A 16,119-nucleotide genomic window follows, 5' to 3' on the forward strand; every position below is an offset into this window, starting at 1 on the left:
ACGTTCTGCATTTAAGATGGCTACTGATGTATTTCCGCTGGCAGTATACTTTGTGCAGTCTGCATTCCTTATATCAAAATTCACTTACTATAGAGCGTAGTACTATTCAAGATGGCGGACTTGGCAACCTTGCCTCGCATGAGCAATCTCCCGTTTCATCTCTGGTAATACCCCAATGCGGTAGCCAAATCTGTTTGATCTGTCTGATCACCAACCCTCTGAGTACGTTTATTTTCAGGGATTATATCCAGATTTCGGATCAAACTTACCGCAGTGTCGCAACTTACGAAAAAAAAAATACTAGATCACCCTAGACTAATCCGGATCTAGTGAGGAGGCTTTCGCAGGAGTGAATCCGGATCCAGATTTAAGTAGAGTAATTAAGGCCTATTCAGGTGTGGAAATTTTAGCTGTCATTAGTGGCATTATTCTAATCAACAAAAGGTAAATATTAAATTTCCAATTTGTTTTGCTAAAGATAAAGAAAGAAGTATAACAATCATTAATAATTTTCACTTTTTATATAATATATTAATTTTCTTACATAATTTCTCTTAATAACATATTATTTACAGATTAAACAATGGATTTTATGAATTTATGGAATATTTTATTTGAAAATGATGAGGAGGAAGGTAATAATAGATCATCGTCCTCCTCATTATTTTCAAATAAAATATTCCATAAATTCATATAATCCATTGTTTAATCTGTAAATAATATGTTATTAAGAGAAATTATGTAAGAAAATTAATATATTATATAAAAAGTGAAAATTATTAATGATTATTATACTTCTTTCTTTATCTTTAGCAAAACAAATTGGAAATTTAATATTTACCTTTTGTTGATTAGAATAATGCCACTAATGACAGCTAAAATTTCCACACCTGAATAGGCCCTAATTACTCTACTTAAATCTGGATCCGGATTCACTCTCGCGAAAGCCTCTTCACTAGAACCAGATTAGTCTAGGGTGATCTAGTTTTTTTTTTCGTAAGCTGCGACACTGCGGTAAGTCTGATCCGAGATCTGGATCTAATCCCTGAAAATAGACGTCCTGAATCTCCTGATCGGATCGGATCGAGCTCACGCGGAAGCCTCTGATCCATCTAGTAATTTTTTTTCGACGTTGCAATCCTGCGGTTAGGTTGGATCGTGTTCTGGATCGGATCACGAACGTAAGCACTCGTCTCATGCGTATTTACGCTGAACTGCGTACCCAGCTTAAAATAACAACTAGGGCAATTCTAAGTATAAGGGTCACCTTCAAAATTCAGTCAGTTCAAATCAGAATCCTGACAAGTGTTGAAGTATATTCGTCTGCTAGAAAATTGGATTTATAGTAAGTTAATAAATTAGTGTTACCTTTCATATTTTAGTAAATCTAATAAGTTGTACGATACGTTAAGCATTAAAGAATGTTTCATGTTTTTTATAACTTAAAGCTCTTAATTTTTGTAAGGGAATAACTTTTTCTTTACTACAAAAGATGAATTTATCAATTATTTTATATATATATATACATATATATGTATAATAATTTTCCTAAGTATTATTATGCTTAAGAAGTAAATTTCTGTTTATGTGTGTTTACATATATTCTATAAATTGAATTTGTTTATTTTTTATTTTCTTTAGTACTCTCAGTTGTTACTTTGACATACAATTTTCAAATGTCTTTTATACATACTTTTCATAGATAACCTGAGTATAAGTGTTATTATGTTCTATTAATTTAATGATACTATATTTTTTCTTATGTACATTGTACTATTATTAATTTTATAGAGCTTGATAAGATTTACTTAAATTTGTAACAAATATAGTTTTAACATTGAGGGCAGACTTTTCTACCAATTACTAACTTCTCGGCACATTTATCTATTTGTAGAGCTTGAAATAAAATAAATAGAGATTTGTTTGTACTAAAATTGGTAATTTTTACAAATGGATAGATTTTACCTAATAATAAAAAGATAGCCCTAAATAGATTGTATTTTAGTTTTAACTTTGAGTTAGTTTAACTTGAAGGTTATACATAATAATCTCATTTAAATAATATTGAATTAACCGGTTTATTGTAATAAATTGAAGCTAACTAAATATTTAAAATTTAAACATTGCTTGTGTTTCAAAGTACTAATTATTTATTATTTTCATATTACCTACATTTAAAAATTTTTAATCATTTTAAACTATCTGTGTAATGAATATCCAAGTTATAAGCAACAACTGTCCAAAATAAATATAGTCACAATTTAAGTAACTTAAAAATATTTAATATTTATTTCTTAAAGAACCATAAGTTTTATAACCATCAATTAAATATGAAAAATGAATTTAAGTTGAGGTAGTTTACAAAATCAAATTAACAAAGTTTTCTATGAGAGGCAAGGTTTAATTAAACAGCTTAATGTCTTTAGTAGTTTGTAATAATAATAAGTAGACACTGTAGATTGTTATGTATAATAGACTTTTTTGTTAAAATTTATTTACTAGAAATAAACTAAAATTGCTCAGTAAATCAAATTTTTTAATTTATCTGAATCAGTTTGTAAAAATATTTAATAAATAGTTTATATCAAACAAGCTAATTTTAAAAAATAAAATTTTTTAAATTTCTGTATTTGCAAAAAGTTTTGCAAACTAGTAATAAGTAATGTACATCATCTGCTTAAGTTATGAAAAATTTTATTAAGCTATCTGCTAATATTTAATAATTAGAGACAATACTGATAGAGACGGGCACAAAGATAAAGCATTGATTCCTATTATTCTCATATCATTAAACTACCATGCATAAAGTTTATAGTTTTTCTTAATATTTTTAAGATGAGATTTGCAAAATAACAATACTAAATAATCTATAAATTTTATTGTATACAATAAAAACATTTTGGACTTACATTGTATTAGTATGATAGAAACATTAACTAAGGAATCAAAGACAAAGTAAATAAAATAATTTATTCTAGCATTGGACATTTTATTCTGGCTGTTATGTTTATTGAGTATTTTATTCAGATAACCAGGCTAGCTTTAATATTTTTGTTAGTGTGCCATATTTTTATCTACATTCAGATTTAATCACATATTTCGTAAAGAAATATGATAGATATATTCTACTATAGCAGTTTGATGCTTTATTTACATTTAGAAAAAAAAGCTCTTCGATTTAAAATTGAAGGTCAGCTGTATACCTAAATGAACATCAAAATAACACAAAATACATTACTATTGAATGATCTAACATTCATGCACCTTATAAAAAATAAATTTTCATATAATATTTTATTTTTATAAATTATTTATGAATTTACATTTGTCTCCATGAAGAAAAATGTTTTCTTTTTACATTGTTAGGATTAATTTTGTTATTTAAGTCATTTTAAATATATTTTACATTCTGTTAATTATTACATTTATGAGGATCATATGCTGTATAATTGACAAACTTACAGATTGAAAAACATACACATAATTGAGCAATCATGACAGAAGATTTATCAGCTCACAGGTTTATTAAACCTGGAAGTCATAAGGGCAAGGGTCTTGCTGTTTTCACAAGCGGTGGAGATTCACAAGGTACAAAAATTAATAGTGTAGATACTATCAAAGGTTTTAATTTTTACAATTTCTTATATATTCATATGTTTGCATGTAATAGGAATGAATGCTGCTGTACGTGCCGTTGTGAGAATGGGTATTTATTTAGGCTGTAAAGTTTTTTTTATAAAAGAAGGTTATCAAGGAATGGTTGATGGCGGAGATAATATAGTAGAAGCTACATGGTCATCAGTATCTTGTATAATTCATAAAGTAAGTTTAACTTAAATAAATTAACTTTACTTAATTGTGATTAAAGCATTCTAATTCATGTTATAAACATACTAAAATTAATTGTCTAAGTATGAGACCTTACTTATTTCATACATAGGATAATAAACTTAAAGTATTTATATAAGTTTAAAATGTAGTTCAAATGTTCCAACTTATGATACATAAAGAAAGGTATTGAATTACTAGTATCTACATATAAGTCTAAAATTTTACAAATAATAATAATATCTTATATAGCAATGGTAATATACATGTATCTATCATATATAACTTATTAGAATTAAGTGATTTTATAATTTTATTATTTTGTTTCAAGGGTGGTACAGCAATAGGCTCTGCTAGGTGTATGCAATTTAAAGAACATATGGGTCGCCTTAAAGCAGCTAAAAATTTAGTGACACGTGGAATAACAAATTTGGTAGTAATAGGTGGAGATGGTTCCTTAACTGGTGCAAATTTGTTCAAAGAAGAATGGCCAGAGTTATTGAAAGAGCTTACTAATAATGGTAAATATACAACATCTTTGTTAAAGTTAAAATGAAAGCTTATATATTTATCTTATTTCTCTATTTGTAGGTGATATAACCAATGAGCAATGTGAAAAGTATAAGCATTTGCACATAGTTGGAATGGTTGGCTCTATTGACAATGATTTTTGTGGTACTGATATGACAATTGGCACTGACTCTGCCTTACATCGAATTATCGAAAGTATTGATGCAATTGTTAGCACTGCTTACTCTCATCAAAGAACATTTATAATGGAAGTAATGGGGCGACATTGTGGGTGAGTGACTTATAGGTAGACATTAATTTTTATATAAAGGGTGTACCATTTAAAATGGCCCAGACCATAGGCATAAAATTCTGTTTGACCTTGTTACTCTATAACAGATATAAATTTTTGGGTGAAACCTTTGCAGCTAGCACTGTTCAGATCTCAATACGTAAAAAAAATATATCGTAAACAAAACAGTTTTAACAAATGATAACTTGATGCGGCTATTTTGATGCATACTAATGTTATGATATCTTAAAGAATATAATATCAGGTAAATTTTCTAAATAATAACTTTATCCTATCATTTGTTAAAGAGGTTCAGAGGTTATGAAAAAATGCATAGAATTAAGTGAATCTAAGAAAATTTATTGTATTAGTGCATTTAAAGAAATGATCTTTTTTTTTTGTTTTTGCAGACCAAATTCCGTTAATATTTAATTTGAAAGTTTGCAGATAAAACACGGGTCCCTATGGGATGCGATCATACACAAATCAATTGACAAATCCCGTGTTCTGTTATTCACTGTGAGTCCTAAAAATCATAGTTTGTGTGACGTTAAATATAGTTTTTTAGTATTTGTAGTCAATAACGGAACATGGAGAAAGAGTGCGATGTTGTAGCAATGCAAAGATATAAATAAAAAAGTATTGTACTTATTGTTTAGAAGCTTTAGCAACTGTATGCAAAATCTGAGTTTGGGTAACCAAATGACTTTCTAAGTAATTCAGTAAAACGTCAACACATTGGCCGTGTTCCGTTATTGACTGTGAGTACTAGTAATCTATAGTTTGCGTCACATAAACTATAGATTTTCAGTACTCACAGTCAATAACGGAACACGGCCAATGTCAAGCATACTGACAGCGTGAGATAGTGAGCGGTTAGAAGGGACGCCTTCGTTCTTCGCCCCGCTAGCGATACCTTTGAACCTCCTTAAAATTGTTGACTTTATGATACCATTTTTCGATGCTTTGCTCTGGGCTGTGCCAACTGGGGTTATAAGTGCAAACCAATAGTAACTTCAAACGGGCCTTCGACAAAACATTAATATTTTTTATTGTAGCGAAAATAAACAAAACTATATCTCCATGTTGTGGGTTATTTTAAATGAAGGTTTTTGTTGAGAAGTTTGACAAATTGCTTCAAAGTTAGAAATTATTATTTTATGTAAAATAATTAATTTTAAAAATTAGTTTCAGCTTATATCATTCTTTAATAAAAGAAAGTAAATTCCATTTTTATTCATTCAAAAAAATCTAAAATAGCGGTACCAGGTTTTACTAAATAAACTATAAATCCATCTATACTGGTCTGCACGGGGCATTCTACAGCATTGCCAATGCATCTAATAATATAGTCATGAAATATTATTAAAATACATTAAATTTAGGGTGCCTTTCTGCTTTTTAATTATTGAAAAACTTCCAGATGTCAAGATGGCAGCCGTTTGAAGCAAAAAGAGCAGTAAATAAAATATTTTCTTTAATTCAAACAGCTGATATTTTGATATCAAAAAGTTTTTTAAAAACTAAATATGATAAGGTCCCCTACATTTAGTCCAATGTAATATTATTACTTCTTTTTTTTTTTTTGTTCAAATGAACATATTCAATGATGTAGAGTGCCCCGTACAGATCAATACATGAATATTTAAGCGGAGCTCTTACGCCATTTTGGATTTTCTTATATCAATAGAATTAAATGTATTCTGCATTGATAAATATTAAGAATATGCTAAAACTTATTTTCAAAAATAATTATTTCATATAAATAAACAATTCTACAAAAATGTAATGTAATTTCTCATGCCTTTCGACGGTAACCTTCGTTTAAGGGGATGCATTGAGGAGTACAAAAATACATAAAATTTATTTTCTATAATTTTAAAAATTTGAATGTTTTCATAGGGACCAAATTGGCTAGTGTATTGATCTGTCTAATTGACGTAAAGGCTTCTTTTTTGGATTAAAAAAAAAGAAGAAAGAAAATCGGATATTAATAATTATATTCTATTTCCTATTAATAATATTTAGAAAAAGGGAGCCTTTACGACGCTTCGCCAAACTTCAACAAGCAATTTGAGAACAAGAAGAAACAAATCTACATTTATGGGAATATTTATTTCTTCTTGTTCTCAAAGTACTCATTTAAGTTTGGCGAAGCGTCGTAAAGGCTCTTTTTTTCTAAATTATTGATGGGATATCAAATATAATTATTAATATTCGATTTTCTTTCCTCTTTTTTTTATCCATAAAAAAGTCTTTACGTCAATTAGACAGATTAATACACGAGCCAATTTGGTTCCTGTGAAAATATTCAAATTTCTAAAACTGTAGAAGATAATTTGGATGTACTTTTATGCCTCTCGGTGCATCTCCTTAAGGCTTAAGCGGTACACTCATTATTCAGGGTAGAGAGCAAAAATCTGAAAACCTTTAAATATTTTAAGAACTATGTAATAAAGAAAATAATATTATATACATTTGTTTAAAGATTTCAAAATACACATTACAGGTTAAATAATTTTAACCTTGAGTGGTTTCATGAAGGTTGTATGAAGGTCATCTTATGTTTTTCAAATAGAAAACTGTAATTCTTGTAGTTAACCTCAAGAACCTTGTGAAATACTCTTTTTATTGTTTTCTTGTTATCCAGACTTTTGCGAAATATTTCGATTTGAATGTATCTGTTGGTATACGATTATGCGTGTATATTTATAGCGGTCACATGCGTTGAAATCGTTGTACAAACTTACTCTTGTTTGGAATTTTAAATCGAAATACCTCATAAATGACTGAGTGAAAGGGAAAAATAGCAAAAAGAGACGGTTATAAAATTCTTAATATCAGCTGCAGTAATGTACAATAAATAATAAGAGGTTCTGTTTAACCCTTTCGATCGCTACGTAATCAAATGATTGTACCAGCTTTCACAATATGTTATATATAATTAGTAAGGTAGTCATCACCTTAGATATCTAGTACATTATTCAGACATGTCGTAGATTTAAAATAAACAAATTTCTATTTTTAAATTAATTATTGACCTTTTGACCGCATTCGACGTATCAGAACGTCATGCATTAATTTGACCAAAGTCACACATGACGTTCTAATACGTTGAATGCGGTCAAAGGGTTAATAAAATTTGCTTTTTATTATAACATGAATTTGTTTGTTCCTAAATTTTTCTTGTTTTACAATACTAAATATTTAAAGTTATCCCAATATCATACATATATTAACCTTTTGGATGCACATTTATTCGAATAAATGCGCACCCAAAGGGTTAATGTGGAAATGTTAAATAGTATAGTCCAAAGCAAATGTAAATCAAACATTTTTGATTTTGTATTCGTGCCGGAAACCAATTTCTTATCTGTATTTATTCATTTGCTTTAGAACTTAGTTTTTCTTTTGAAAAATTTCTATATTTTATTCTATTGTATTTTCTGACGGGTTTTTTTAATAGTAAATATATTTTACAAATTCACCATTTTGATTTTTGATTTAATTCACATATATTTATCAAATCCAACAAACAATAACCTTCGCCTATAAAGAAGGCGGCAAATACATAAATCGTCTAGCGTAAATAATATAATAAAATATTCCAATTAAAAAAGTTAGTGAAATCCAAATGTTAAGCAAGTATATATTCTTACCGCGGCAAAAGTTAAAATTAAAAAGAAATTGTAACAAAAAAGTTATTTGTGTGCTGGGGGCCCGTTGTTACAATGACATTAAATAGCCACATTTTGAAATTACAAGAAGTAACACCTGAATCGTAAGTTAGCGTCTTACCCATGAAAATTACGGGCCCGCAAAGTAAATTTTTTGTATTACTCTTTCTTTTTTATTTTTTCGAAATTTTAATTTTTACCACGGTAAAAATATATATTTGCTTAATATTTAAATTTCACTAATTTTTTTAATTGAACTATTTTACTAAATTGTATACCCTAGACGATTTATGTACTTGCTGCCTTTTTTTTACAGGTGAAGTTTGTTTTTTATAGGATACTCATTCTGTCATAAAGTTGTATTTTAGTTATTTCAAATTGAAAACATGTCTAAATAATGTATTAGATGTCTTTGGTGATAACTGTCTTAAGTATATATTAATCTTATAATTTCAGAAGTTTAGAGTACATTAAAATTTTGTCAATAGAAAAATAGCAGGTAATCTCATTATTAAAAACTCAAAAATATCTTGAAATAATGTGTATATATAATTTTTATATCCCATATTTTGTTTTTTTTTATCCTAAAAGTCTTAATCGCGAAAGGGTTAAAATATCTTAAGATGGCTTAAACGATTATTTATAAATGTATAGATATTGTTTAATTTTTATAAGCAGCTGTTTGTATTTTAAGTTTTTCAAATATATTAAGAAGTGTTAAGATTATCGATGAATTTATCCAGAAAAAACATTCATAAAATATCATTTTTACTATGTATCCTTATGAGAGAAATGAGGAAAATACACATCATCGTGCTCGAAAATAAAAATATAATTTGTTAAAAGGGTAAAAGTGTTTATAACTCTTTTTTCGTAAATACGAATAGCATAGTAAAATCAGCAAGCTATCGAATAAATGAAGAAAATATCGTAAGGAGAACCATAGCATACATGATTCATTGTTCTCAGCAGTTATTTTGGTTTATATCTACCAGTTTACGTACCTTTAGTTGATAGCCTGCAATTCCTTTTCTATTAAGAATAATAGTTTTTAAAATATTTTAGTTTATTTATATATAAAGATATTTAATTAAATAAATTATAACTGTGCATCCTACATGGTCGCCACTTTCAGGTGACTTTCATGTAGCCTTCATGAAGCCTTTCAAGACACAAATTATTTTATTTATGAATGAATCTTTTAAAGCCATGAAACTTATATAGGGTGTAAAGCTATGTATTGGGAAATTTTAATCACAGATTTTTGAAATTAGTATAAATTAAAATATCTTATAAATGTTTCATCTATTGCTCTTATTTTTGAAATATTCTGTTTTTAAGAGTAAGATGAATACCGACATTACAAAGCGGTTTCACTTGATATTTTAGTTTTCGAAGTGCAACGTTATTTCAAAGCAGATTTCTATTTTGGTTACCAGCTTTGAGTCCTCGGAGAAGCATCTTGTGAATAAAATAAAGTATATCTCGATTATAACAAAAAATAGTCTATACAAAATAATTGTTATAATACAATAATAAAAACGGAACTGCAAAAACGATATATTTTATTTAAAACAGGCTCCTTCTACGAATGTATAAAGTCAAAAAACACTTCAATTCATTCTGAAATATGAGGCTAAAATTTGAAAATTAGTAATTATTTTTATAAAATTCTACGCCCTAACGATGAGACAGAACATGAAAACTTGCTCTATTTTCTAACGACTAGATGACGGGAGTGATAATGCTATAGGTGCGACAGAAACAGAAACGGGAACAGAAAGAGGAACAGGAACGGAAACAGGAACAGAGAGAGAGAGAGAGAGAGAGAGAGATAAGAAAGCATTCAAACAATATATAAGCCTCACCAATTCATTAACACCATTTTACACAGCCACGGACGCTCTGCATGCACATGTAGGAATTAAATGTTGGCAACAAAAATCTGAAATAGTACAAGCCATTGTTCAATGCCAAAAAAAAATTTTTGGTCGCGCTGACCGAGTATTGCTTTAAAGATTCAACACGAAGTATAGAAGAAGTAAAATTCCTGTAGAATTGAATGAAATAATACGGAATTTAATCGATTGGTTCATTATGTTTGTAGCAATTATTGAATTTGGTAGCGCATGACATTGAAACGAACGGTAATGCTTCCATAAAATTTTTCTAGAGCATTTTCTATGAAAATGCACGGACAGATCATCAAAAATAAGGTTGAATAAATGGGGATACTGTAACGTGTCTAATGTTTTCCTCTGGTTGAAAAATATGTATGTATTGTTATGAAAAAGTATACGTCTTTGTAGGTAGGATAGTCCGAACCTGTAGCCTAGTACCAACTTTAACAATTTCTACCGACTACGCGAAACAAACGGTCGAATTTTGGTTTATTTTATTCAATTCTATAGAAATTAATGCTTCTTCGAGAATTTTTTCATATTTTTCAACGAAATATTGAGGCTATATAATGAGAACCACGTTTTTTGGAGCTAATGTGGCGCAGAGCTTCCTCTGTGGCGGAGTTTTGGTCGTACTAGCTCTAAAATGTTTCAAAAAATTTGAAAAATTTTTGAAGATTATTTTCTTTCAGAATTGAATAAAACAAGTTAAAATTCGATGGGCTACGTGGTTTAGTCTGTAGAAGTAACTGAAGTTGATACTGCGCTGCGTTCAGACGGTCTTACCTATCAAAACATGTATTTTTTTTTTGTTTTTTTCATAAAACTGCAGATACACTCCTGAACCGAAGAAAACTCTTGGATGCGTTATAATATACACATTTATTCAGTCTGACATTTGCTAATCTGTCCATTCATTTTCATAGAAAATACTTAAGAAATTTTATGAAAGCGTTATCCTTCGTTTCAATGCCATGCATTACCAACTTCAATGATTTCTACAAATTATTTAAAGCAATTTATAAAATTTCGGGTTGTTTGATTAAATTCTACAGAAAAATTTTATTTCTAGAGTTTTTACTGAATTTTTTAAAACAATACTGGATCAGCACAACCAAGACTTCTTTTGCGTAGAACGGTGACTTGTATTAATTTATATTTTTGTTGCCAACCTCTAATTCGGATGTAGGTATGTATGTAGAGCGTGCGTGGCCGTGTAAATTGATGTTTGTGAATTGATCAGGATAACGCATTGTTTGAATGCTTTCTTGTCCCTCTCTCTCTCTCTCTCTCTCTCTCCATCTTCCGTACACCTATAGCATTCTCATTACCACCATCTAGTCATTAGAAAATAGAATAGCTTTTCATGTTCTTTCTCATCGTTACAGTGTGCAAATTTATAACAATAATTACTTGTTTTCAGAATTTGGCCTTATTTCAGAATGAATTTAAGTTTTTTTTTACTTTATACATTTTCGTAGAAGGAGTCTCTCTTAAGGTACCATTACAGGTCGTGACGATAGACATGCCAAGCCGCGTATCTATCTACCGGTAGAAAAAAGCCGAAGTGGAAATCCTCCCGCCGCGTTTCTGTTTGGTAGGTTTATACCTACGTGTATCTTTACCTGCATTCGACAGTCGACATGCCGTAATACTTAAATGGTTCGATGTATCTCTCTGGCGGAGTCAGGAAAGGAGCGTCACCTTTCAACGTCCAAACAGCATCCCCTCTTACGGCACACCTACTCGCGCAGCCATCAAGCTTTACGTTTTAGATAACAATACTACCTATTCGTTCAATTATCTCAATAACTACGTAGAAGATGACCTTTTTTGGGGCTCAAAATGTCTAGAAATATTTAATTTTTCAATAATAACTTGATTTATATAATTCTAACGATTTTCAACAGTGATATTGAACTCCGATAACAATAGTTTGTTAGGTTACCATAAGAATCTATGCATTCAAATGTAAATTTGAACATAAAATTTTAGAAAAACTACCCGCGTAAAAATGTTGAAGGTCGCAATCAGTTTTGCGAGTCCCTCACGATATCTCGAAGACTATCACCGGATGATACGGCATTCGCTAAAACTCAATACTTTGGGAACCTATTTTGTAATAATATTATTTTAAAATGCAAAGAAAACAACAATTTATTTATTTATTTTCATATATTATCTATTATAATTATCAACTTACATTTATTTATAAATTTTAGTGCATGAAAAATTTCTTCGACGGTGTGGCTTCATCCTAGAACCGATCACAATCTCACGTACAGCTGTCCGATATTTGGTCCATTCAGCCTTACTCCGCTTTCGATTGAAGACTATTTTCGCGTATACAGAAACAAGAGACAAATATATCGTATAGTTTAGGTTAAATAAACGAATCTGTGTCGAAAAACTTCTTGATTAGCCAAATCGACGAAATGTTGAACGGCTGCGCGTGACATTAACATCGTGTTCCAGGTTCGAGTTTCACCGTGAAAGAAATTTTTCATGCACTAAAATTTATTAATAAATATAAGTCGATAATTATAATAGATAATATATGAAAATAAATAAATATATTGTTGTTCTTTATGCATTTTAAAATCATAGTATCCAAAATAGGTTCGCGAAGTATCGAGTTTTAGCGAATGCCGTATCATCCGGTGATAGTCTTCAAGATATCGTGAGGGAGTCGCAAAACTGATTGCGACCTTCAACATTTTTACGTGGGTATATGTATAGATAATTACACTATAAAGTTTTGAGGGAAGTGTATTTCTTCATGTTCCGTATTAGATTAAAATATTTTACAAACTTTTTAAACATTTTCATTTTACTATTGATATACTTTAACCCATGGTGACTGGAAAAAGTATGGTAGCGCCTCGAAGACCGAAAACTGTTGCACACAGATAAAATTTGCATATCGGTATAAGAGCACTTATACAAACATGCGGCGCGGCGTAAGGATCTCCAATTCAGGTTTTTTCTACCCGTACATAGATACAGGCGTGCGGCGTGTCGTTTAGCACGCCGTGTAGCGGCACCCTTACATAAAATAGCACGTTTCCGCAATTTAGTCTTTATTTTTATAATATAACAATGATTTGTTTAAAATATTATATATTTGCTTTTTTTTAATCAATAAATACTTTGTTTTATTCAAAAAATGCTTCTCGAAAGACTTAAAAGCCGTTGTAAAAAATTTAAATCTGTACTGAAATAATGTTGAGAATATCTCATCCTTGTCGATATATAAAAATTCCTCAAAATGCAATTATCACTTTGAAATTAAATTGTAGAAAAAGTGATTTCGTAACGCTTGAAATATAAGGCATACGGGAAAACGCGGTACAATAGTACATCATTTTCCAACAGATTTTAATGACACTAGTCATAATTAAAGCCATTCTTCATGTAGATTGTCCTCAAAAGCTCATATTTTTTATAAAGTTCATAGTTCCCCAGTTATGAATGGTTGAAGGTGGACATGCGCAATCGCCGATCCACGCAAAAGATTTGCGCCGTGCAACTTCAAACTTTCATACCTAAACAATTATAAGCTATATCGAAAATGCGAACTTTTTAGGACCACTTACATGAAGAATGGCTTTAATTATAACTAGTCTCATGAAAATCTGTTCAAAAATATGACTGCATCGTTGTACCGCGTTTCGTCACATGCCTTTTATTTCAAGCGCTATGAAATCACCTTTTCTTCAATTGAGTCTGCCCGTGCAATAACTCGTTAGACGTTCAGAATCATGTAAAAGTATTGTTCGCTTATAGGTATTTAAAAAAAATACACATTCTTTTAAGGGACATGTTAGTACATATTTGTGTAAAATATCATCCTTTTATTTTTTATATTGAATAAGATAAAAATTCAACATTTTTCTACGGTTGAAGTTTCAACGTTTTTGAACATTCAACTCGTCAAAAGTCAGAAACACGTAGACATGACAGATTGAAATTTAGGGCACATAAACGTAGTGTATTATTCCAATGCCAATGAGTATTTGTTTGATTTTTAATTATTGTTATGTTTAATAATATTTTAATCTGAATTGATGTCCAGTCAATGTCGCGTTTTTCTAATTTTAAATATTAAAAGAGTCGTGGGAATTGTCGATTTGGTCAACGTCTCAGTGAGAAAGTTGTTCAGTAGGCTCTGAAGAAATTTTCCTACAAATTTAAAATTTTTTTGAGTCTAAATATGAAAATGACAATTGATTGAAATCGCGCCAACATCCCTGCACCGTTTGTTTTCTCGTGCTTATACACTAAGTTCCATCAGACGGTGTGTAACAAGCAGTTTTGCGACGTTGCTGCGACTTCTAACGATTTTCATTTTTGTATTTAGACTCAAAAAATCTCAAATATTCAGGAAAACTCCCTCAAACCCTATGGAACAACTTTCTTACTGACACTTTGACGAAACCGACAATTCCCTCGACCCTTTTAATATTGAAAGCTAAAAAATGCGGCATAAGTTGGACATAAATTAAGATTAAAATATTATTAAACATTAAAATAAATAAAAATCAAACAAATGCTCATTGGCATTGGAAAAATGCACTACCTTTGTGTGCCCTAAATTTCAATTCGTCATGTCCACGTGTTTCTGAGTTTTGATGAGTTGAGTGTTCAAAAACGTTGAAACTTCAGCCGTAGAAATTTTTAATTTATTTCTTGATTAATATAAGAAATAAGGGGATAATATTTTACATACATATGTACTAATATGTCCCCTAAAAGAATATATATACATATTTTTTTAATATCTGGAAGCGGACAATACTTATACGTGATTCCGAGCGTCTAATGAGTTATTGCACAGAACCCCTCAATTTTATTTCGAAGTGATAATTGCATTTTGAGCAATTTCATTATATCGGCAAGATGATGTGTTCTCAACATTATTTCAGCGATATTTCTATGTAGCTACAGATAGGAGAACAGTGTAAGTAAGGAAAGACTTCCGCGGTAAGCTTCGACGCTGGAGCCTGGAGTGAGAGTATATGTTAGCGTGAGCCGCGAGAGGGCCGAGAGTCTAGTTCCTTCCTGACAATTTTTGGTTTTCGTCCACCTTAAAATCGCGGAACAATGCTACGGCATTATTTCTCATCCGATTTCAATGTTTTAGGCTTGTTGGAATCGCTAGCTCTAGCATCTTGTCTTAAAATAGCCCGATTTTTCGAATTGTTTTGCGTTGACATATTGTTAACCCTTATCTTAGCAAGCGGGTACCCGTGTGTCCTTTGGTCCTATTTATGGTTATAACTTAAAAAAAAATCGAAGCATCGTATTAAGGCTTTATATATATATATATATATACAGGGTTAGCCACTTAATTCGTATCAAGAGGCGGAGATCCTCTTGATGCCCCATAGTGGGGACTAAGCGCGTGATTGGCCGATGCGTAAGAGAGAAAGAATGAACGACGGAGAGAGACGGCAATGCTGCTCACGTTGCTTCTCTATCATTTCTAGCAGTGTCTCTTTCTGCAACGTAGTTACGCGAAACGTATTGGTTGCTAGTGTAAGAATTTATTTTTCTTACTTATAAATAAATAATACTATGAATCAATAGGACACAGAACTTCCAGAAAACTTTATTCAATTTAAATATACTTTTTAAAATCACACACTGACTTCTATCCTTTTAGTATTCAGCTATATTTTATTATGTCTCGTTGCCATAGCAACAATTAACAATATATATCTACTTCCATACTATCCCCTCTATCACCGTCCTAGTTATTTTCCATTATTTGTACATTCGTCCATTCTGACACCAGGTTTGCCCTCAAACCTGTAAAAAAACAAACTCCAGTGTTGTACCTTTACAACATAGCACCGTTATGCTCGTTTTTTTTTACATTTTTCTCGCGGAAAAATTAAAATCGTAACTT

The 16,119-nt window shown here is 30.3% G+C and overlaps 1 protein-coding gene across 8 annotated transcripts in view; it reads left to right on the plus strand.

The window, feature by feature from the left end:
* Window positions 1-1,188: 1,188 nt before the first annotated feature.
* The window catches only part of Pfk (ATP-dependent 6-phosphofructokinase), a 433,792-nt gene continuing 418,861 nt past the window's right edge, over window positions 1,189-16,119 (plus strand). For all 8 annotated transcript variants that reach the window (XR_010822829.1, XR_010822830.1, XR_010822831.1 and 5 more), the window contains exons 1-5: window positions 1,189-1,345; window positions 3,465-3,588; window positions 3,671-3,822; window positions 4,160-4,349; window positions 4,420-4,630. Coding sequence is in view for 5 of the 8 variants with exons in the window: in XM_066728950.1 (XP_066585047.1) it covers window positions 3,495-3,588; window positions 3,671-3,822; window positions 4,160-4,349; window positions 4,420-4,630 (647 nt within the window). In the remaining 3 variants the exon portion in view is untranslated. The remainder of the gene's footprint in view (window positions 1,346-3,464; window positions 3,589-3,670; window positions 3,823-4,159; window positions 4,350-4,419; window positions 4,631-16,119) is intronic.

The sequence above is a fragment of the Prorops nasuta genome, unplaced genomic scaffold (assembly GCF_024137725.1).
Source record: "Prorops nasuta isolate Cenicafe-Biocafe unplaced genomic scaffold, Cenicafe_Pnas_1.2 PNAS00006, whole genome shotgun sequence".
NCBI lineage: Eukaryota > Metazoa > Arthropoda > Insecta > Hymenoptera > Bethylidae > Prorops > Prorops nasuta.